Source organism: Dermacentor andersoni, chromosome 5 (assembly GCF_023375885.2).
Source record: "Dermacentor andersoni chromosome 5, qqDerAnde1_hic_scaffold, whole genome shotgun sequence".
NCBI lineage: Eukaryota > Metazoa > Arthropoda > Arachnida > Ixodida > Ixodidae > Dermacentor > Dermacentor andersoni.
Genome location: NC_092818.1, coordinates 12,191,837 through 12,215,302, shown reverse-complemented (window position 1 = coordinate 12,215,302; position 23,466 = coordinate 12,191,837). Strand labels below are relative to the sequence as shown.

General features: G+C 44.5%; 1 protein-coding gene across 1 annotated transcript in view; it reads right to left on the bottom strand.

Moving 5' to 3' along the window:
- LOC126530124 (alpha-mannosidase 2C1-like) overlaps positions 1 to 23,059 on the bottom strand; it is a 241,787-nt gene extending 218,728 nt beyond the window's left edge. The window contains exons 1-2 of the mRNA XM_050177562.2: positions 22,477 to 23,059; positions 21,537 to 21,651 (exon numbers count right to left, since the gene is read on the bottom strand). Coding sequence (XP_050033519.1) covers positions 21,537 to 21,651; positions 22,477 to 22,731 — 370 coding nt within the window. The 5' untranslated portion in view covers positions 22,732 to 23,059. The remainder of the gene's footprint in view (positions 1 to 21,536; positions 21,652 to 22,476) is intronic.
- Positions 23,060 to 23,466: the final 407 nt, after the last annotated feature.

Below are 23,466 nucleotides of genomic sequence, written 5' to 3'. Positions count from 1 at the left end.
CGTAGAGGATATAGAGGTAATGAATGAAACTGTAGCAAGGCTGGCTTCAGAGGCAGCAATTCAAGTGGGAAGCAAGGCACCAAGGCAACCAGTGGGCAAGCTCTCCCAAGTAACAAAGCATCTAATAAATAAGCCACAAAGAATGAAAGTGTCCAACTATATAGATATAGATAAGACAGAATTTGCGGAACTGTCAAAACTGATCAACAAGGCGAAAATAAGGGATATTCAAAATTATAATGTGAGAAAGACTGAAGAAGCCGTAAAATACAGACGCAGACTGAAATCAGTGAGAAGGAAACTTGGCATAGGACAAACCAAGATGTATGCTCTGAAAGATAAGCAGCGTAATATCATCAGCAATCTCGAAGGTATAGTAACAGCGGCGGAATAATTCTATACCGGCCTGTACAGTACCCAGAAGAGCCACGATACCTTGTGGGGATGCGTGACTCTCACGCGTCCCCTGATATCTTGTTTGCCCGCATAGCTCCCGTCTCCTGCAATGCGGCTTCGCCACATGGCCTGGGGCCCACGGCGGTCGGTTCGGTTGAAGCGCAGGGCGAGAGATGGCGCGTGTTGCGCTGCTAACGCCGCCTACCGGCAGGGTTCCTTCGGCGCGAAAAGGAGAAAGCTCTTCCTCTTGGGTTGCAGGTCGGAAAGCGCCGCGGACGTCCCGCGCGTGCGCCGATCCATGCTTCTGCGAGACCGTCTCGCGTGGCCTCCTTCGAACGCGCCACCGTTCGCGTGACCGCACGCGCGAACGACCAGGCGTTGGGATCCAGCATGGGGTGAACATATTCGCCCGCTATCCGGTCGAGGTGAGTCAGACTTCCTAGATTTGTCGCGCGCCCATCGGCATGTTTTGTGGATAGCAACTCGGCTAGCAGGCATTGATCTACAAAAGGTGCAATAAATGCCCTCGTGATTGCACTACTGTGTTGTCGTTCCTTTGTCCCAAGAGCACGGTTGAGAACCCCACAACCTCCATTCGAAGCAGTAATGAACAGGATACAGAAACTCCTCCTATAACTGGCGATGAGATCAAAAGGGCCTTGCAAGACATGATATGGGGAAGAGCGGCAAGAGAAGATGGAATAACAGTCGATTTAATCAAAGATGGAGACATCATGCTTGAAAAGCTTGCGGCCCTTTATACGAAAAGTCTCACGACTTCAAGGGTCATGAAGAACTGAAAGAATGCCAACATTATACTAACACACAAAAGGGAGATGTTAAAGAATTGAAAAACTATAGGCCCATTAGCTTACTTCCAGTATTGTACAAAACATTCACCAAGATAATTTCCAATAGAATAAGGGCAACACTTGACTTCAGTCAACCAAGGGAACAGGCTTCAGGAGGAGATACTGTACAATGGATCACATCCATGTAATCAACCAGGTAATCGAGAAATCTACAGAGTACAATCAGCCTCTCTACATGGCTTTTGTAGGTTATGAAAAGGCATTTGATTCAGCAGAGATACCAGCAGTCATAGAGGCATTGCGTAATCAAGGAGTACAGGAGGCTTATGTAAATATCTTGGAAAATATCTACAAAGATTCCACAGCTACCCTAATTGTCCACAAGAAAAGTAGGAAGGTATATATAAAGAAAGGGGTCAGACAAGGAGACACAATCTCTCCAATGCTATTCATTGCGTGCTTGGAAGAAGTATTCAAGCTATTAAATTGGGACGGCTTAGGAGTAAGGATCAACGGTGAATATATCAGCAACCTTCAGTTTGCAGATGACATTGTCCTGTTCAGCAACACTGGGGATGAGTTACAGCAAATGATTAAGGACCTTAACAGAGACAGTGTAAGAGTGGAGTTCAAGATTATAATGCAGAAAACAAAGATAGTGATTAATAGCCTGGCATGGGAACAAGCATTCAGGATCGCCAGACAGCCTCTCGAGTCTGCGAAGGAATACGTTTACCTATGTCAATTATTCATAGGAGACCCTGATCATGAGAAGGAAATTTACAAAAGAATAAAATTTGGTTGGAGTGCATAAGGCAGGCATACTCAGATCCTTACTGAAAGCGTACCATTATCACTAAAAAAAAGTGTGCAATCAGTGCATTCTACCGGTGTTAACATATGAGGCAGAAAAATGGAGACTCATCTTCTCATCTTGCCAACTTCTTAGAAGAAAACTCCTTTTTTTCTGAGTTTCAACACGGCTTCCGCAAAACATATTCATGTGACACCCAACTAGTATCATTCACGCATAAACTAAACCTATTGCTTGACCACTCCTCAGTTGCTATTCTAATTTTTTTGGACTTCGCAAAAGCGTTCGATAAAGTGTGCCACAGCTTATTAATCTACAAACTGCAACAACTAAACCTTGACCCTAAAATTCTGTACTGGCTTGAGGTCTTCCTTACTAACCGTTCACAGTTCGTTTCAGCTAATGAAGTAACATCTAATCTGAGTCCTGTTTATTCAGGTGTACCACAAGGCTCCGTGCTTGGACCCCTCCTATTTCTCATATATATTAACGACTTACCTTCCTGTGTTTCATCTCAAATTCACCTATTTGCTGACGACTGCGTAATTTACACCGAAATGACTCGCGACGAGGATGTTACCAGGCTTCAAGCTGACCTTAACGCCGTTTCTGCATGGTGCAATTCATGGTTCATGGAACTAAATGTTAACAAGTGTAAATCCATGCGTGTATCTCGAACTACCAGTGAACCACCTGTGTACTTCCTTAACAACGCTCCATTAGAATTGGTAACAACTTACAAGTACCTTGGCCTTCACATCACCTCTGATCTTACTTGGAATACCCACATCACCCATATAATAAGTAACGCTAACAGAATGCTAGGTTACTTACGACGCAACTTTTCCAAAGCACCTTCCTCCTTAAAATTAATCCTCTATAAAACTCTAATACGACCTAAACTTGAGTATGCTGCTTCAATCTGGGATCCAGGTCAAGTAAACCTAATACACTCACTGGAAATGGTTCAGAATAACTCTACTCGCTTCATTCTTTCTAACTATAATAGAACCGCGAGTATCAGTGCCATGAAATCTAGTCTTAACCTACCGTCCTTGTCATCACGTAGAAAATTGTTCCGTTTGTGCCTTTTTCATAAATTATTTCATCACCCGCTGCTACGCAACAAACTTATTTCTCCGCCTCCGTATGTATCACCCAGACTAGACCACATTCATAAGGTCAGCATTTCATTTTGCAGATCAAACGCTTTTTTGCAGTCATTTGTACCACGCACTTCCAATGAGTGGAATCACCTCCCCGCCTCGATAGCCACTATCGCAGATCACCAATTATTCAAGAATGCCATAGCTAGCACTGTATAACTAGGAACCTATTTTTTCATACTGTTCAACCTGTACTCACAAATGCCTTAGCTAACATTGTATATCTAGGTGCCATTTGTTAAATAGATTTGTTTATACATATTTATATACATAATTTTCTGCACAAGTAACTCCTGTTTGTTGAATTTACCCGTTTTGCTTGTAACCACTCCCCTCTATAATGCCGTAATGGCCCTGAGGGTATGATAAATAAATAAAATAAAAAGACTGACAAAGAAGCTAAAAAACAAGTTAAGGATCACTCAAAGAGTGATGGAATGACGAATGATAGGTGTGACATCAAGAGACAGGATGAGATCAGTGTGGATCAGAGAGCAAACGGGCACAGCCAATATGCTAATTGACAATAAGAGAAAGAAATGGAGCTAGCAGGTCATGTAATGCGTAGGTTAGATAACCGGTGGACCATTAGGGTTACAAAGTAGGTGCCAAGAGAAGGGAAATGCAGTCGAGGACGTCAAAAGACTAGGTGGGGCAATGAAATTAAGAAATTCTGAGGCACAAGTTGGAATCAGTTGGAGCAGCACAGGGGTAAATGGAGATCGGAGGGAGAGGCCTTCATCCTGCAGTGAATGTAAAATAGGTTGTTGTTGATAATGATGATGATGATGCTGTTGCCAACTTGTGCTTCATAGCACAGGAGTGCAAGAGGTCCTGGACAACCTTTGATATAAAATAGTGGCCTCAGTCTGTGAGAAGCTGTCGAAGAGCGCCGTGGTGAAGTATAACATCTTCGAGAAAGTCGGCGACGTCAGTTGCACAGCTGGTTGGGAGAGCCCGAGTGATCGCGTACCAGGTCGTGTGGTCGGTAGCGGCTGCTATCCACTTATTTCTGCAGGCCAATAGTGGGAAAGGGCCAAGAATGTCAAGACCAACCCTAAATAATGGCTCCAATGGTACATCAAGGGGTTGAAGGCAGCCAGCCTTCAACTGCTTTAAGTAATGGCAGACAGAAGGGTAAATACCGGGTCAAAAGAAGCAATGCCGATTACGGTCATATGTCCCAAGAGACTCTGACGTGACCTGCGGTAAGAACATAGTGTAGTGTGCGGGGTAGTTTGATGCATATGTGTGGGAGTAACCAAGAGCAGTTGGGGACCGTCAGGGCGCATGATGCAACAGTACAAGACTCCATCCTGAAGCACAAACATACACAGAGAAGGGGAAGGTGTCTCAGAATTCAGCTGGAGAATGACACCTCGCAAGCAGGGGTCATGGTGTTGCTCATCTCCAATATTTGGAACACAGTAAGACACTACACGCAGGTATAGTCGCAGCAGTCGGGAAGCTCCGGTGGGTCTTCTGGATGGCGCAACAAGCAATCAGCATCTTCATGCAATCGGCCACTCTTATGCACAACTGTGTATGCACAACTGTGTGTACGTGTACTCCTGGAGTCATAAAGCTCACTGACCGAGACGTCCACTAGGGTCCTTTAGGAATGAAAGCCAGCATAAGGCATGATGGTCGGTGCTAACAGTAAATTAGCAGCCGTACAAGCAGGGGCAAAACTTGCCCACTGCCCAAATGAGAGCAAAGTACTGGCGTTCAGTAATGGAGTAATTGCTCTCCGCGTGGAAAAGACGACGGCTAGCATATGCAAAACATGGTCGCAACCTTGCTGGCAGTGAGCCAAAACAGTGCCGATTCCATGATTGCTGGCATCAGTGAGAACTTCTGTTGGAGCAGTCACATCAATATGGGTGAGAACTGGCGGTGAAGCGAGCCGCACGGTAAGCTTAGCGAACGCAGTAGCTTGTTCCAGATTCCAGACAAAAGCCGCATCTTCCTTGAGAAGTTCTGTGAGGATGTGCAACGTTAGTGAAATTGCGTACGAACTGGCACAAGTATGAGCATAGGTCTACAAAGCTTCAAACGTTGTTGGAACAGGTCGGCCCGCAGAAATTCTTGATGGCATGAACTTCACAGGATCGGGATGGATGCTGGAAGAATCAACAAGGTGTTCGAGCACAGTATGCTGCCGGCGGCCACAATGACATTTTGACGAATTGAGATGAAGACCAGCCTTGCAGGAAATAGAAAGAATTGTCGAAAGGCGATCGAGGTGCGTGGTAAAAGTTGGTGAAAATACAATAACGTCATTGAGGTAGCACAGGCAGATTGACTCCTTACAACCATGGAGGACAGCATCCATCATACGTTAAAATGTAACCGGGACATTAGATAAACCAAACTTTAAACTGATAGAAACCATCAGGTGTGATAAAAGTAGTCTTTGCAAGGTCCATGTCCATGTATCAGCCACCTGTGCTGGCAGCACTGTCATGTCAAAGTTGCAAGCGTTTTCTGGTGGAGACAAAAATGGGAGAAATATGTCAGTTCTGCAACAACACTTCATCACTAATGCATTTTTTAATGACAAGATATGAGCAGTCTTCTGGAGCTCTATGGATGACCAACATGCCTAGCCATATTGTGCTTGCAGAAAGTTTGCAGCTGCTGACAACGTACAGGCACCAAAGGTTTCAATGATAGTTCCATGCTACCAGTTCTACTGCCAGGTGCAAAGGGAGGCCAAAGCAGTGAAAGGATTCATCGCTGAACAGTAGAACCTGGTGTATCTTGTGGGGATGCATGACTCTCACACATCCCCTGATATGTTATTTTCCCACGTGGCTTGACGGCGGTCACTATGCTTGCAGGGTAGTACAGGAGATGGCACGAGTGTCGCTCTGCTAACGCCCCCTAACGACGGGGTTACTTGGGCGCGAAAAGGAAAAGGCTCTTCTTCCTCTTCGGCTCTGGGTCAGCAAGCGGCGCGGACGTTCCGTGCGTGCGCCGATCCATGCCTCTGCGAGACCGTCTCACGAGGCCTATACTGGAATGGACGAATACAATCGTTCGAACGCCCCACCGTTTACGTGACCGCATGCGCGAACAGCAAGGCATTGGTGTCCAGCATAGGGCAAACATATTCGCTCGCAATCTGGTCACGGTGAGTCGGAATTTCTCTATTTGTAGCGTGCCTACCGGCATGTTTTGTGGGTAGCAACTAAGCTAGCAGGCATTGGTCTATGAAAGGTGCAATAAATTCCCTTGTGATTGTTTGCACTACTGTGTTGTCGTTCCTTTGTCCCAAGAGCAAGAGTGAGAATCCCACAATCTATGCATGTTTAGACAAGAATTGAATAAAGATCTAAAAGACTGGTTCATCTACGGTATTCGTAGCAATGCAGCGAGAAGGCGTTTGCTAGAAAAGCAAGACCTCATCCTGGGGTGGCCCTATAGTATATGACCACAACCTATACATGCATGCACGCATTCATAGATACACATTTACATGGCACAGCATCTTGAAAAGTTCATGACCCACCCAAGAATGAAATTACATAGAGGTCTGCAACGTTTAGGGCCATATGGAATGTCAACAGTGAACATCACTGCAGCAATACTATCACATGCAAAATACTAATGTTTTGAAGAATTCAAAACAATCTTCACATAAAAATATATGTAAAATGCCCAATCTTGGTGTGGAATCTAATGATTCCACAACATCATGGGCACAAAATCTTGAAATGACAGTTTGGTTTTTATGTTCCCTTTGCCGATTTCTAACCGCTTCACTAAATAAATGCTAATTATACTTCGTTTCACATGCCGTTTGCAGCGCTGTGGAAGGTAGGGGCCTCTTAGCCAATCAGGGCTGCAGGGGCATAGCAAATAGTCCGTCAAATATTTGAGCAGTATAGGACTAGATTTAAAACATTAAGCAGAAAAATTTAAAACAGTTTGGAGTGACAATTTTAAAATATAGAGAGCGATTTCAGTCAGTTGCAAAACTGATAGCAATGATCCGCACGAACACAGCTCCTCGGAGGCCTGTTACGAGGTAGTAATGCGCCATCTTTCGGCAACATGGCGTCACCCGATTCAGTTGTGTCCCCTGTGTGCCGTCCGTCGAATGTGCGCTGTTTCCCCAAGCTGGCGAACATTCAATCGATAGTAGCGACGGGCGGTGTGTACAAAGGGCAGGGACATAATCAACACGAGCTTATGACTCGCACTTACTGGGAATTCCTCGTTCAAGGGGAACAATTACAAGCCCCTATCCCAATCATGAAAGAAGTTCCAAGGGTTACCCAGTCTTTTCAGGCAGGGATAAAGACGCTGCTTCCTTCAGTGTAGCATGCGTGTGGCCCCGGACATCTAAGGGCATCACAGAGCTGTTATTGCTCTGTTTCGTGCGGCTAGGAGCCGCTTGTCCGTCTAAGAAGGTTGTAAGGTGCTGGGAATCCCGCACCTATTTAACAGGCTAGAGTATCGTTCGTTATCAGAATTAACCAGACAAATCACTCCACCAACTAAGAATGGCCATGCAACACCATCCACCATCCATTAATAAAGGTAAATAATAAATTAATAATAATAAATTTATTACTTACTTCCCTCCACCTTGCGGGTTTTCACAGAACTATTACGTCAAACTATTGCCTTTGCTTCTGAGTTGTTGATAAATTCGACTTCACCTGCCATCTGCTAACCGCCTGGTTAGCTCAGATGGTAGAGCGGCTGCCCCAGATAGGCGGTGGTCCCGGGTTTGAGTCCCGGACCACGACTAATTTTTCTTCAACTGCAAAGCTTTTCTTTCGAGGAACTCGTATGGGTTTCCTTTGTAGCACTTAGCTACATTTGGGTGGATGTCTCATTTTCCCTTTATTAGATCTTCTGTAACACAGAAGCGAAGTACCTGTTGAAACAGCTGGATGCTTCATTGACTGTGCTGTTGAACAAGCAATCAACAATGGGTTTATATATCTCAAAAATTTGTCTGTTGCCTTTCTCAGAAATCTCAGGATTGTGATGCCAAAGAACTTTTGTTTGGGTGCATTCACAAGTTGCACGAGTTCCTTGCCGACATGTCAAATGGTGGATCAAAACTGAGTGTTAGGATTAGTCTTACAGTTCTTACGTTTCCGTTTTAGTTGTCTTTTTATGTGTATTATTTCTCTAGCTATCCAGGGATTTCTATTACTGGTTTTCTTAATACGCTTAGGTATAGTATTTGTTGTATAGAAGATATGACCAAATTAAGATAGTACTCCCAGAGATAATCTGGTTTCTGGTTATGCTGATTAAGTTCACAGAATCTCTCATAAGAGTCCTCTAACAATTCTAGTATCCCGACATCCTGCATGGTGCTGGGGGAAAGGCGCAAAGACAGCACTACTAGCTTATGGTCTGAGATACCATCACTCATTTCACAGACAAGTAGAAAAGACATAATGTGATTAGACATAGAAAACAAGGTCGAGGATAGACGAAATATGTGCACCGATTCTTGTATAGTCGCTCACCACCTGGATTAAACCAAAGCAAAAAGCAAGTTCTAGTAGTTGTTCACAACTTGAAATTTCTGTTGCTCTAGGAGAGTAATCACTCCAGTTCATTCCAGATAGGTTGAAGTCCCCCAAAAGGATAATATTATCATTATGTTGCATATTGCAATCCACAAAGCATCAGAGACTTAAAAGTACTTGGACTGGTGAATTTGTTGGCCTGTATATACCACCAATGTGCACAGCGCAGTTATTTAAAATTACCTTAATCCATACAGCCTCAATATCGACTGGAACATGGAGTATAGTAAAATCGATATTATCCCAAATCAATAACGCAACCCCGCCACCTCTACTATCCCGGTCTTTCCTAAACATTACATAAGAATTACGTGTTACTTCACTATCTAATATATCCTTATGAAGCCATGTCTCAGTAATCATTATAATGCCTGGTTCATGTTCTAGAATCATTGCTTCGGTATTCTCAACCTTATTTAGCATGCTTCTTGCATTCTCCCAGATTCCCCATCTTAAAGCTTTTGCTTTCCAAAATTCACGCAGTCATTTTGTGAGAGTGCATGACACTCGTATCACTCTTTCATGTGGTCATTCCATGCATAGAGAACATTGTTGATATTGATTTTGTCATGTACAAGCTTAACTTTGGCTCCCTTTGACGTTTCCTCCTGTGAAGAAGCCCATAGATATTTCCGTATTTTGACGATTCTTTTGAAATAAACCTCAGTGACGCTTATATTCGTTCCCTTAAGCATAGAACAATGACGTAAAATTTTTTATTTATCTCGAAAGTCAGCCACCCTTAACATGATGGGTCGGTCTCTACTTTCAGTCTTTTTACCTAGGCGATGTATTATTTCCATTGTAGTTCATTTAAGTTTCAAGGTGCCACTAAAGACATGATTCACCTTTTCCATCAACATATCTTGAGTTTCTCTCCCGTCTTCTTTAATCCCTATTATTATTAGGTTATTTCGCCTGGATCGACTTTCTATTTCATAAATCTTCTGGCTGAGAGCATTTATTTCCCTGTCTTTTTCACCAAGACAAACCTCAACATTTGCAAGTCTGCTATCTACAGCATTGAGGTCCTTCAATCTTTCTTCTATGGTAGAAAACCTGTTATTCATTTGAAGAAAGCTTGCCTCGGAAGAAGCCTGCTTTTCCTGAATTTCAGAAAGCTTACACAATATTTCCTTCTGCATTTCAAGAAGTTCTTCAATAATTTCCGCATTAGTAGGACCAGGATTTTCTTTTATATCATCCGATAGTGACAACAACATCCCTGCCAATGCAATTCACTATGATGCGTGGATAAGGCAGAGGAGTGTTTAATACCTGCGTCACCTCCGCCGCGAGTCGGCCTGGTATTCTACTATCTTCGGGACCGGCCCACGTATGGGGAGTGCTTAACGCCTGTTTCACCTCTGCCGCGGGTGAGCCTGGCATTGCACTACCTTTGGCATCGACCCACGTATGGGGAGTTTTGTGTATACACACTGACACAATCCTGGGTGAACTAGCCCTTAACAGCTTCGCTGTAATAAACCAAAGATACCCACAAAGTTGTGCTTCTCATCTTTATATATATATATATGCAAGAAAGAGACAAATTCATACAAAGCTGTGTATGAATTGTTCATGTGTTACTGTACTCTTACGAAAGCTGGTCTACCAGCCGTGAAACGTTAAGTAAACACGCCTTACTCCCAACAGGTTCATCTGTTTCCTGCATATGTTACATTGAGTCCGGCGAGCTGAACTTTGAAGAAACCCCCTATATATTGCCGCAACGTCAAAACAGGGGCTGTAGAGCGGGAGGCACAGCAGCAGGTCGCCGTTTTAATTATGAGCGCAACCGCGACTTCTTCACTGCGATTTTACAAATACGCTCATGCAGACTCAGGTTCTCCTCTTCTCAACGGAGACCAGGCGCGGCAATATGTATATGTACACACACATGCCTGTTCACACACTGTAAGAGTTTTAGGGCGATCTCACCGCTGCCATCCAGTTGTAGGAGGTGGAGGTCGAAGGGAGGAACTTGGGAGGAACTAGGCATACAGGATTTATTTACATATTTACATTAAAACAAGAGATGCATTTCGACAGTCTAGCATGACTCCCAAATAGAGCACGCAAGACGAAGCATACAGCACACGAGCACACAGCTCCAAGCACACTGCTTCTCAAGCATGAGCACACTGCTCACAAGCACTCTCTAGCAGCCGACAAACTGCTGCTTAAAAAGCCTCTGTCCTCCATAGATCCATAGGGGAGAGAAAACTGCTGTCCAACCTTCGTCCAATCGGACCATCCACCATCGTTGGGGCGTAGTCGACCCGCCTTTGAGGGGAAGGGCTCACACACACACACATACGCACTTTGGATTCCCAGAATCCGAGTTGAGCGGGTCCTCGTAGCCAGGTGGTCATGCTTGCCCCAGCCGGTGCCTCTTAATTCCAGAGCTGGCTTTCTCCGGTAGTTGCCACGAGTGTCAGCAGACTGACGAATCCTGGGGCCCGAGGAAAAACGTACCGCAAAGCACCCTTTTGTTAGAGGAGCTCTTCTTACTGCAAATAGACCATGAAGGCCACGGCAAATCAACCAACAATACACAGTCTGCCAAACATGGCCAGCCCTGCTGCCGTCACTGACTCTCCAAAGAAGGCGCATGGTGGATTAACGTTGCCGTAGTCTCCAGTTCTCCGAAGAAAGTTCATGGTCGGTTAGTGCTGTCATCTTCGCCAGTTCTCTGAAGGGTGCCACCACCACGGGTCGATCGAAGCACCTGCAGCGGGCTGACATAGCTTTGCAGAGCAGTACCCCTGCAGGCCGATCATACAACACACACTGATAGAGAGAGAGAAAAGAGTCCTTTACATGACGCACGTACATAAACACCTGTATTTTCCAGTTTCTCCCAGGGTCTCACCTTCAAACGAAATCACGTCAAATTAAAAACCTACACTTATTTTGTTGTTTTACAAGTCAAAAACCATAATCTGATGACAAGTCACACTGTAATTGGGGACACCTTGAGTACCTGTTGATGTCTATTAAAGCAAATGGCTTTCGTGCACTCTTAGGCCACTTTCGTGGTTGGTAGTCCGATTATGCGAGAAAAACATTAATTTGTTCATTCTCTCTCTCACTCATTTGTTCGGGCTTTTCGCTTACGTGGACAATCACTGTCGATGGTTTCTGCACAATTTTAATGCACCCGAATCCCAGCACACAAGGGTACATAGTACAGACATAGCTGTTCTGGGTTTACTCACCTAGTCGTTTTGGTATCCACCGACATACATTGCAGGAATTTGAAAAAACGATTTGTGGGTCCATAAAAGAAATGAATAAATGCCCTGTGGCCCGAGCAAATTTGAACCATGGTACCAGAGAATAACATTAGGTTCCACCTCTCAGCACTCAACCGATGCTAAAGATAAAAATACTGTGCCTGGAGAGTGAGTGCAGTCATGCTGTTAGCTTTCGCCCATAACATAGCACCAACATGAAAGCTATTAAATGAAGCCCATAGTAAATTTCAAAAGCTAGGACGGGGAAGAGGAGGAATAAGTAGCCTTTTCTCTCCAATTCACCACCAAAGAATGCTACCTCGACAACAAATGAAGTTCTCTTTGGGACAGAAGAAAGCTTAGTGCACATCTGCAAATGTTTACTCCAATCATGAAAAAAACGGAACAGCCCTAAATTTCTTGGAACAGTATATGCAGAACAATACAAATGATGACCTGAGGCAGCATGACAGTTAAAGCAGTTTTCTAACATGAAAACGTCACCGAGTTGTCATGTTAAGACAACAGGAAGAGAGCAGCAGCAGTCAGCAAATTTTGCTAAAAATCTTCATTTGGAGGAAAGATTCTGAGCACTTCAGCCGAGACACCTACCATGTGTCTCATGTAATTTAATATGCAAGTGTCACATAGCTGGACAGAACCAAGGTAATGTTGCTTGCAAATGTTGTTTGAAATCACTTGCAGCAAGTCAGACTAGTTTTTGTATTTCATCAAGTTACATAATTAGTTATAGTTAATCAACTTCATTAAACATGTTCAGAGCAAAACTGTCAATGAGAAGATTGTAGACCATCCTGAAGAATTCCTGATCCAGCTTTCTGTTGCTCAATTACGATCTACATAAAAGCTTTTTCTAAGCCTGAAAGAAGCCTGTGAAAGCCTGCAAAAAAGGGCACAATTTTTATGTAAAATGATCCGACTTGCTGCAAGTGATGGCAAACAACATTACCTTGGTACTGTCCAGCTACACAGCACTTGCATATTTTTAAATTCTAGCACAAGTTACATGGGACACATGGTAAGTGTCTCAGCCAAACCTTAAAGTAGCGACCATTGTCATATTATGTTTGACGAGAGCTAACCTATTGTGGTTGTGTGAGGAGCTCGAGGTAGACGTAGAAGAGGACTTGATGGAAGCAGAGATTCGTAAAAACCATTCTCCAAAGTGACAATGATTTGAAAATTATCTAACATCCAGGTAATAAGAATTTAAGCAAAATATAGGAACAGGAAGCAATGAGGCAGGAAGAGGAATAATATAGGCAAGTACATGAAGAAACTAGGCAGAAACTTAAAATAATTTCGCAGGAAAAAGGCAGGAAGGGAAAAAAACTGAACAGTTAATGGCTGCATTGGACAAAAAGATTGAATGGTTGGAGCAGGAAATCAAACAAAAACAACAGCACCTTGAGAAATCTGTTGGTGGAACACTGCGAAAGCGGGATAAAGTCACTAGCAGGTCTTTCCTCGAGAGTACTGTGAGGTTAGTACCTGCAAGGTTAGCAGCACGTTCACAGTGAACTGAACGTCTTAGCTGCTAGTGATGCCTGAATGGCAACAGAGGCCGTTAAAGGCCGTAGTGAGAGCAACAAGGTGCTGTGCCAACAGAGCACTATAGAGAGAGCTAGGCCAGCTGTGAAGGAATTGGCACAGTCACCATGTGTGCGTGTGTCGCAGGTATTGTTAAAAAGATCATTGACATAGTACCCAGAAGTGCTGACCTGTCAAACACAGGCACCCATGTCGAATAAGGGTTGCATGATAAAGCGCAGTGCAAGCTGGACGATGCAGTTTTGGGCAGTTCCTAAGAGTGTGAGCTGTGTGGCTCAAAGGTGACAACTGCAGTGTTCAGGGATCGGTGACGCTGTCCGTCAGTTTAGGTAGCAAAAAGAGGGACAATTTAGGTATGATTCATACAGACTGTGCGTATGAAACAGCGATTGAGACTGACAGGCTGTGTGCTGATGCAGTGTGACCTGGACAATGCAGTAAAGGGCAGTTCGCGGGAGTGCAAGTTGTGTAGCTCAAGTAAAGACTGCTGCATTGTTCCAGAGTTGGGTAAGCTGTCTGCCAGTCAAGGCAAGGAGAGATGATTTAATAGAAAATTGCTCAGACTATCAGGTAGGACATTGATCCGGGCTGATGAGGTGTGTAGCGGTCAGTATGAAGCCTGAGAAGATGGCTTGAAAGTTAGTTCAAGGAAGAAGCACCATAGAAAGAAGTGTTGTAAAGATTGGAATGCGGCGGAGAGTATGAAGCAGCCTAAGAAAGTGAGAGGTGTTCAACAGTATTAGCAGAGCACAAAGAAAAGGAAGGTGTGGTCGTCATTTTCAACGTGTTCATTTCAAGTGCACCTGAGCCACCGGACAAAAACAGACACAACAGCATGTTCTACGTGAACGCAGACAAAAGGCACGAGGCAATTATGTTCCCTGTTGTTCCATCATTCTTTTCAGAGTGCAGCATGTATTACGAAGGAGAGCAACGTGGCAGGACGAGACGAGGTGGTAGGGAGATGTGATGCAATCGAACGAGGTCATGATGAAAGCATGTCGCCAGGACGCAAATTGGCTGGAGGCTGTAACATCCGGAGAAAGCTGATAGAAGCTCAGGCCATTTGTTGTTCCTGGATTGCTAGAATAACTTTCAGGGCACGACCATCTCGAGTATGAGTCCATTGCAAGATAATCGAACGATAGAGATAAGGAAAGGTTCATAAGAAAGAAATGCTTTGGTTTGTTTGTTTATTTCTGCGCATTTGTGAAGTTTTGCGATTTGAGACTTCATTTCCTTTCAGTAAGTGTGTTATGAGCTTTGTTTAGGCTTTAGTTTGAGAAGCTCGGATGTTTGAAAGATGTGTTTAAAGAAGAGCTTAAGTTTCGCAAAGTGATCATTACTGAGTAATTAGGATTTCTTCTTTTGTGAGTGACTAGAAACGTCAAGGTCATTTATTAAAGGCCGACAGTAATGCATGTGTGTATTAGTTAACCTTTATTAGAAGTATTTTCAAAGTTTTTATTTTAAGGCCACGTTGGTTTTCAGTGAGTGCATAGTTTGCACTGAGAAGGTTCGGTACCATTCCATTAGTGCACATTTTTTTAGGATGGAAGGAAACAATGTTAGTGACTGGGTCGCTCGTGTGTGTTGAAGGCGGCAGTGTTCTGAGTTTTCTATCAAGTGTGCGTGGAAGCAGTTAATAGCAGACGCGTTTTTTAGAGCACAGCTCGTAAGCGCCCATTCATGTGTTGAGTGGCGGTGGTCTAACCGAGCAAATGAGCCGAGTGAAGGATGAAATAGCGAATGTGGAGCACAGCGGAGGATGAAAAACGAAAAGAGCGCAAGGAGGGAAGCAGAGGAGGAGGCTACAGTGAAAGAATGAGGCAGAAAGTAGAGCAGGAGGAGGGTATGACGAAATGGCGAAGGGAAAAGTGTAGCGCCGCTCTGCGGCAACGATGGCTACAAGATGGCACCAGAGTAGCACGTGTTGTCGGTTTACTGATGGCATGCAGCAAGCACACCCAACGATACTATAGTGTATGCAAACAAAGCGCTACATTAGCGGAGGTCTCTTTGCAGCGGCTGCTGTGAAACGTGCCCATGCGTCTCTTGCGATCACCCAATTAGCGAGGCAGTTGCGCCACACTTTGCTGCATTTGCAACTTGCCGCACGAGACAGAATATTCATGCCAGCCAATACATAACGAAAACATGTATAGAGCTATGCTCAAATTTCGTATTAGGGAGTATCGTAGTCATCGGTGAATTTCTTTTTAAGGTTCTTGTGTGTGCGTAAGTTACAGAAGTTAAGTTTTGTTATTCTTTTAAGGCGTGTCCTGCAAAGAAAAAGAGGAAAGAAAACTTATGTGAGATGCAAGTATGCATTGAGCTGTGACCACAACGCTAGCACGATTTTGGCTGCGTATCCGTAGAGTTGAATCAGACACTGTTCAGTGGCACCAGTATGTGCAATAAGTAGTAGAATGCGATAAGAGTACAAACAGGCTGTTCATGAAGTTAGGCTGCATAAGTTATGTTGAAGCATTGGTTATTTAAAGCATTAGTCTTCCGCGTTCGCGGAATGCAAAAGACAGGTTTCGTTGAACTCAAAGGAACGTGACTGCTCGCTTTGGTGGCACAAAATTCTTGGGACAATGTTTTCAGTTCCCAATAGAGCGGCTTGTATTAAAAAAAATTTTAGCATGAAGCCTGGTGAGTTAAGAACTGATTCCAGGTGTTTGCATGCTGTGTGGTATTCTGTTGCCAGGATCGAATCTTCTGTGCTGGTTGTTGTAAGATGGTTGGAAGCCTTCAGAGTTTCCATTTGTTGCAGAGAGCCAAGCCATCTTGATCATCAGCCATTCTTGTCCAGCTCAGTGATTGTCTGCGCTGGCCAGTCGAGATTTTCCAGACCATGGAGGAGCTGTCACCATCAGCCTGTGGGGGCAGCGAACTTCGAGCCACATCTGCTTTCCTGCAAGGAATCACTTTAGCTTTGTGAAGCTAATAGTACATCCCACCCCTCAGACCAGCGTCGACACCATGGTGAGAGATGTTCGACGAGGATACGTGGTTGATGGATGCTACTTGGCAGGCGATCTCGACTCTGGGACCAAGAAACTCTAGGGAAACTACATTCTATGCTGCTTCCTTACGACCACTGCTAGCCTCCCAAGCCAACCATTAGACGAATCAGCTATTGGCTGCGTCACTCCATGAGCCAAGACGTGTAAACTGAGACAAGCGTAAACCCTCCTATGAATGAGCGTCTCTTCCTTTCTCTGGGGCAGGGAACCGTTTGCACATAAGGCTACTTATGCTATCGTGTTCAGTGAACAAAGATGCCGGAGTGATTGTGCACACTGTCGCCCTCAAAGCGAGGCCTTCAGCAACTTCGGAGGCTCCAAATGGAAGAAGGCGTGCCCGCAGGTTTCTCTGGCCTTGGGATTAGGGAGGATAGGGGGAACTTAAGCGGACTTTTTCGGTTGCTCTGGTGTGCTCTACCAGAACGATACAGTAGCTCTGACATGTAGCTTCTGCGTGTTACGAAGCACTGGGCTCCGTGCTCCTGCCTGTATGAGTATGACCTTTCTCTGTAAATAAGCATGTCTCACCTATGTAAGTAAACCCCAGTTCTGTTTCTCTGTTCTCTTGAGCTCATACTCATCAAGAAAGAAGCAACCCTCGTCAAGAAGGCTCAGACAATGGCTTGGGCCCTCATAGCCTCTGTGTGATGCCCCGGTAACGTAGGCCAGCCACCTGTTTCGAGACGCACCGGTGGCTTAGGCTAGAGAGCAACCTTCGGCGTGATGCCAGATTCCAAGACCATGATCCCCAAATCCTACAGCACACGGTGTACTGTTGTGTGCCATATTAAAAGTCCCAGTCTGGAAAAACTGCCTGCGTGTCATTTCACCAATTCCCTCTTGATGAGGAACAAGATGCAAAGGGGCAAAAGAACATTTCCTGGGAAAATCTTGTCATCAATGAAAGGCCTCCCTCTACTGTAGTTGCAGCAAGCATTCTTTTTGAGCTACTATGTAAGTGAGTGCAAAATCAGAAAAGTGGTTCCCGGTGTGGTGCCAACCGTATCTGAGGGATACCCATCCTACCTTTTAAGCCCTGTAAGGAAACTACAATAAGATCCAAAAGCTCGAGATTCTACTCCTTCAAGCAAGCCAGCAAAACTAAAGGCAGAGCCAGAAAGCCACAAGCATGCTGTTTTGGAGTCATCAGAAGCAGAAGCCGAGCAGAAAACCAGTAATGAAAACAAACAGCAAGTTTTTTGCACAGTGAGCCATCTGGCACGTGTCACTGGTTGCAAGGCTTCGGTCACAGGTAGCATACCATCACTCCACAAGCTGGAAAGCCCAGCAGCAGCAGCAGCTAGAAGCAAAGAGAAAAGTGGCTAGCTTTTACCATAGCCACAAGCATTACTCTTCAATAATAAAAGTTGCCACAGACGCTGCAAAAGGAGAGAAGAAAGCCGTGCTTCTGCTTCACCAAATAGAAACCTATCGAAAGTTCTAATATTACCCCGAAGAAACTGTCAGTGTGTGTCATGTGGCGCTTTCTTTCACCCAAAGGCTATGGTCATGCCCGAGTGGAGCTGCTGACACTGCCACATAAGTGCACACTGCAGTGATACGTCGGTCCTAGCTCAACGTCTTCGGGAATGAGCAGTGCAATGAAAGAAAGGCTGATTCACGAGGCTTCTCTTCTCAGCTACAAGCAGCACATGGCTTCGTTAATAAGCGATGAGGCTGCAATAAAGACAAAGCACATATATGTACAATCATGACGCAGTATTTGGCGCTGGATGCAAGCCTGAAAATGTCGTGCTGCGCAGCACAAATGAAACCCTTGCTAACAGAGTCCTATGTTTTGTGCATCAAGGAGTAACCACCTTGTACAAGGTCCCATGTTCCTACAATTTCACGAAACAGCTCAGTGAGAGAGACTTGTTTGCATGGGCGAAGGATGTCATCGCTGTGGTTGAGGAATGCGGCTTTGTAATCTTTCGCATTGCTGCTGATAACTACTCTGCAAACACAACTATGTTCAAACTCATGGGAAATAGCTCCTTCTCAACAGCAGTGAAACATCCTCCCAATGATGAACGAGTAATTTTTTTTAAGCTTTCATTTTTGCCATGTTCTAAAATTTGTGTGCCGTCAATTTCTGGAATGCGAGCTCACAGATGGCACAGGCGTCATCAGTGGCACATTCATGCAGAAGCTCTATTAGCACCAGAAGAGAATGACTGTGAAACTGGCTATGAACCTCACATGAAAGCACACATATTTGTCCAACCTGCATGCAGTGCAGGTGTTCTCACCTGAGTCATCGGGGCTTTAGAACATCTCCGGAACGTCTCCGGACACAGCATTTACAATTAACTTCACTGAAAGCGATAGAGATGATCTGACAGTCACAATACTACATGCAATGGAAATGACTGCAAAATGCCCATCTTAAGGGAAGAGGACGGCCGGCAACTGCAGCTGGAAAATGAATTTTGAAGCTATGTAAAGCAAATCCACGATTCATACGATTCTTCTGTTGCCGCTCAAGTTGGAAACCTGACCGATGAGACATACACAGAGCTTTTCACCACAAGGTTCGCAGTGCAGACAGTCAAATTTCTTCTAAGAAGAGGCGTCAACTATGTCTTCACCAAAAAATTCAACAGTGAACCTATGGAGAGACACTGTTCTGACAACTAAGGGCAATATGCAGAGGAAACGACGCACTGGATACAAGAGCCATCACAGCATATTTGACCCACAGTGTGAAAGAAAAAAAAAAGGCCTGTCATGAAAAGAGATGGACATTCACAGCGAAGACGTCAAAGAAGCAGCCGCAGCTGTTCCTCAAGATGTGATTGAAGAACTAGAAGTACTGCGAAAATATCCTCAAAATCTACCAACCTCTGTTGCTCATTCAGGTTTGGTGTATGTTGGGGGCTGTATTGCCAAGCTCATCAGTGATGTTGGGCATGATGCTTGTGCCATGCTAGTGACAAAAAACAAGATGAGCAGTTCTTTGTACAACCTTTTAAGTCAACAACAAACACATGTGCTTCATTACCCAACGCTGGAGTTTCTAGCGATGCTGGAGACAATTGTAACATTCTTGAAATCGCAGTCAAACATCTACAAACAAAAATCCTGGAATCCTTGAAGTTCGTTATTGAGCCATATTTTGAATATTCATCGCTCCTCAGCTGTCCAGTAGGTGTGGACAGGAGTCACACCAAAGTGTCAACTCATATCGTCTTTGGAAAGTTCCTCCGAATTCTTCTTGTGAACTCCAAAAAAAAAATTAACAGACCATAACAACAAGCCTTCTGGCTTTTTCACAAGCCAACACAGAAGCATTTCAGGCTATGAGCAACATCGCCTTAATTAGTAACAAGTAATTTTCCCTGTGTTGCCCTTGACGTCCTTGTTTGTTGGCTTCTTACAATACAATTAATGAAAATCAGGCCCCGTGGTTAACCCCCTTTCTTCTCATTCACCCCCTCGAACTGTAAGCTTCACGACAAGTGTTCTGCCAGCAGCATTCCTTCTTTAGTTCTTTATGTGCAATATATTGTTACAGTCTAATCCAGCAGTGCGAATGGGTTGAAGGGATTTTAATAGTGTCTTAATAGAAAAGTGCAATTTGTATTTATATTCAAGTAGGGCTATGGCTGGAACGTGAGTTAGAAATCAATGTTTCCTAGCCCTTTCTCTTTAACTGAAATGGCTTCCTTCACTTATAATACCAGTCTTACAATACCAGTCAGTAAAAAATAATGCAGCCATGCACCGTTAATGCTAAGCATCATCGTTCCTGCACGCTAACTTGGGTTTTCTGCACTTCCTCTGCTAATTTTCTGAACTTGCAAAAAAAGAAAGAAAAACAGGTCGCTTAAGACACGGTTATGTTTAAGCCATGCTCTCCCAAACTACCTGAGCGGTCAGGTCAGCAGCAGCTCCCACCGAGCAGAAAGGGCTGTCTTGCCATGCCCCGAGGACAGTGTGATGGCCGGCAGAGACAGCTCCACAAGGAAGAGTGAGCGTGCACTCCAGCCACACATGGTCTTGCGAGTAGTACATGTGAGCAGCCTCCTTTTTTAATATTTTGACTTTCACTACCATACCGCACCAGATATTTCAATTTTTCCATTGTGGGTGGGAGGAGAAGGAAAGAAATTTCATGGCCGCGCATTTCTGTAGAGAGGCTGTGGCAGTTATTCTCTGACGAATGCAAGCCGCACTGCCGAAATGCTCACTCTAGAGACACGAAATAGAGAAACAGAAGTTGGGGGGTGGTGAATGAGTACAGCTCGGCGATGAAACGAGCCACCACGTGCAACGCAACTGCGATGCAGCAAGCATAGGGCGTGAGCTGAACAACCAATCCTGTTGACTAGCAGCATGCATCATGATGTAACTTGCAGTGTCTCGAGTAAATTGCGATAATAGTCGCTACTGCACCCTTCTTGCTGGCCATTGTTCAAGCGTCCGTCATCACAGGTGCAGCCAGCAGAATTCTCCTCCTTTCTTTCTGCCAACTATCCCAAATAATCGCTTTTTCTAGAGTAAGATGTGAGTGAGCTGATGCCTATGAGTAGGTGTGGTCTTTTTTTTGTGCAGCAGCCTTTGCTTGGCCCAAAGGTTTCCCTGGGTAAAGGAGGGGGCGTGTGCCCATAGTGACAGCGGGACACTGGCCCCGCAGCCCCCACGTAGTTGTCGCCTATGGTCTAAACTGATTCAATGTTTCTCTTTCGTATCACCGCCTACTTGTGTTGAGTTTTCCTCAGAATTGCAGGCAAACATACTTTTCCATATAGGGGCCACTCTAATGTGTTGACTATGTTAGTGTTCTTGTGTAGGTGCTCTGAATCAACATATATTGAATGGATAGAGCTAGGGTCAAAGATAGAGTCTGTTATCTTAACTTAATTTAAAGTTTGCTTGACTTAGCAGTTGTCAGCCAGTGAGCTCCAGCAAAGTGGTTTCTGGCTTGACAGTGGACATTACCTGACAGCCCTTGAAGAGGCTTCCCATCTGTTGTGAAAAGAAGCGCTTCACTCTCGGAGTCCCATCGTAGGTGGACTTCTCTGCCACACCACTTGTTCGGGATGTCAATCACAATCTGTTCAAACAAAGCAACAAAAATGCCACGATTATGGTTGCTTCAGAGAATCACACTAATGATGGAATGTTGCACGAAAAACAGCCCCCGTTGTGCATCACTAGCAGCTAGCATATGTTCCAAGGTTTCGATACAAATCACTTTCATTTTTGATCAAAGCAAGACTGTGGTATTCTATTTCGTTTTTTCTTCCAAGTGTATAATTGTCACCTACAAGTGTCAGCATACTGCCCCCCAGAGGAAGCATCTACTTAATAAACATCTGGACAAACAGCTGTCTCACATGATAATCTACACTAACCAAAGAAATGATACTTTTTTTTGCTACCTCCAGGCTTACACTAAATTGCTGTAGAATAAAAACAGGAACAGCGCAACACAGGACGAGCGAGTAAACAGGACAGCGCTCTGTCCTGTTTACTCGCTCGTCCTGTGTTGCACTGTTCCTGTTTTTATTCGAAAGATGAACCAACCAGGCCCATTGAACACACTCAATTGCTTTCTCTCCAAAGGGACTTCCCTGTTTACATTGCTAACATTGTGTATGATGGTATGACGGTATAGTTTATTTACCTTACATACTTCTAAGTTTCAATTGATGTAGGCTAGCCCAAGGGTTTGCGTGGATATAGTTATTCAATATAGTTTGTTCAACATAGTTTCGTCATGTTCTTTATTTCTGTACTATTTCTAATTTTATGGTAATTAATGCAAATTATGTACTCAAAGAAAAAGTTTCACTACTCGCACACGTCTCCTCGTAAGGCAGAATTTGCACACCGGTCGCGTGTAGTGAAACAGAAAATGCAATAAAAACATGAGTACCTTAAACCAACAGGTTGTCCACGTCGGTCCAAACTGAGCTCCTACACAGGTCTTGACATAGTCGGGTCGCTTAGAAGCTTCAAGAAAGGACACGCGATCAGGAGTCGACCACACGGCCAGACTGGTCAAATCTCTAACCTCCGGGTAGATCCTCCCGTAAAGATTGACATCCGTGAAATATACCGGGCTGACGAACTTTTCCGCCCTCTCAAGTGTGCATCGCTTGTTTTTGAACAGCGAAGCCATGGCTTTCATCGAAAAATGACGCGGCGAGTTATTGAAATTGCAGAAGCACTACCGCCAGCGGATCCAAATGACGCGGCGATGCGCATCGGGAGAGTGCACTAATATTTTGGACGGCACGAATCAAAATTTACCACTTTATCACCACGATGCGCCAGATCTTGGGAGCCATGGCACCAAGCTGCGAGCTCAAGCTGTTATGACAAGTGCAACTGTTCGTAAGCAGCGCAGTTTTCAATATCAACAAATATGTGAGGTGATCAAAACCATCAAAACACGCCGCAGAGACGAGTGCCGGCAGCCGCCAGACAGGGTTGCCAGGTCCAAAATGTAAAAAGTAGCCAAAGTATCTCGGAAAGTAGCCAACCTTGGTCACACACAGAAATGTAGCCAAAAAAGTGGCCACGTTATAGAAAAACGTTGCATTTTCATTTATTATGCAACTCTGAAGACATTATCACAGCCAACACTTAAAGCTGCTTTTAGTAAATGTAGGAACGTACAAAAAAAATGGCTGTGGCTTAGCTAAGGTTAAGTCCAGGATGCGAAGCATACTAGCCTTTATTTTAGTTGTTGAACCACTGTTTAGCCTGGTGAACTGCTGTTGCTTGGCTATATTTGGTTCGGCTAGACGAAGAAACAACTCATGCGTTACTTTGCTTCGCCTTCAAGAGTGGAACGCGACAGCGTTCCCATCGACCCGCCAAGGGGTGTAAGACAATGGGCTACGGCGCAGCGACTACGCGC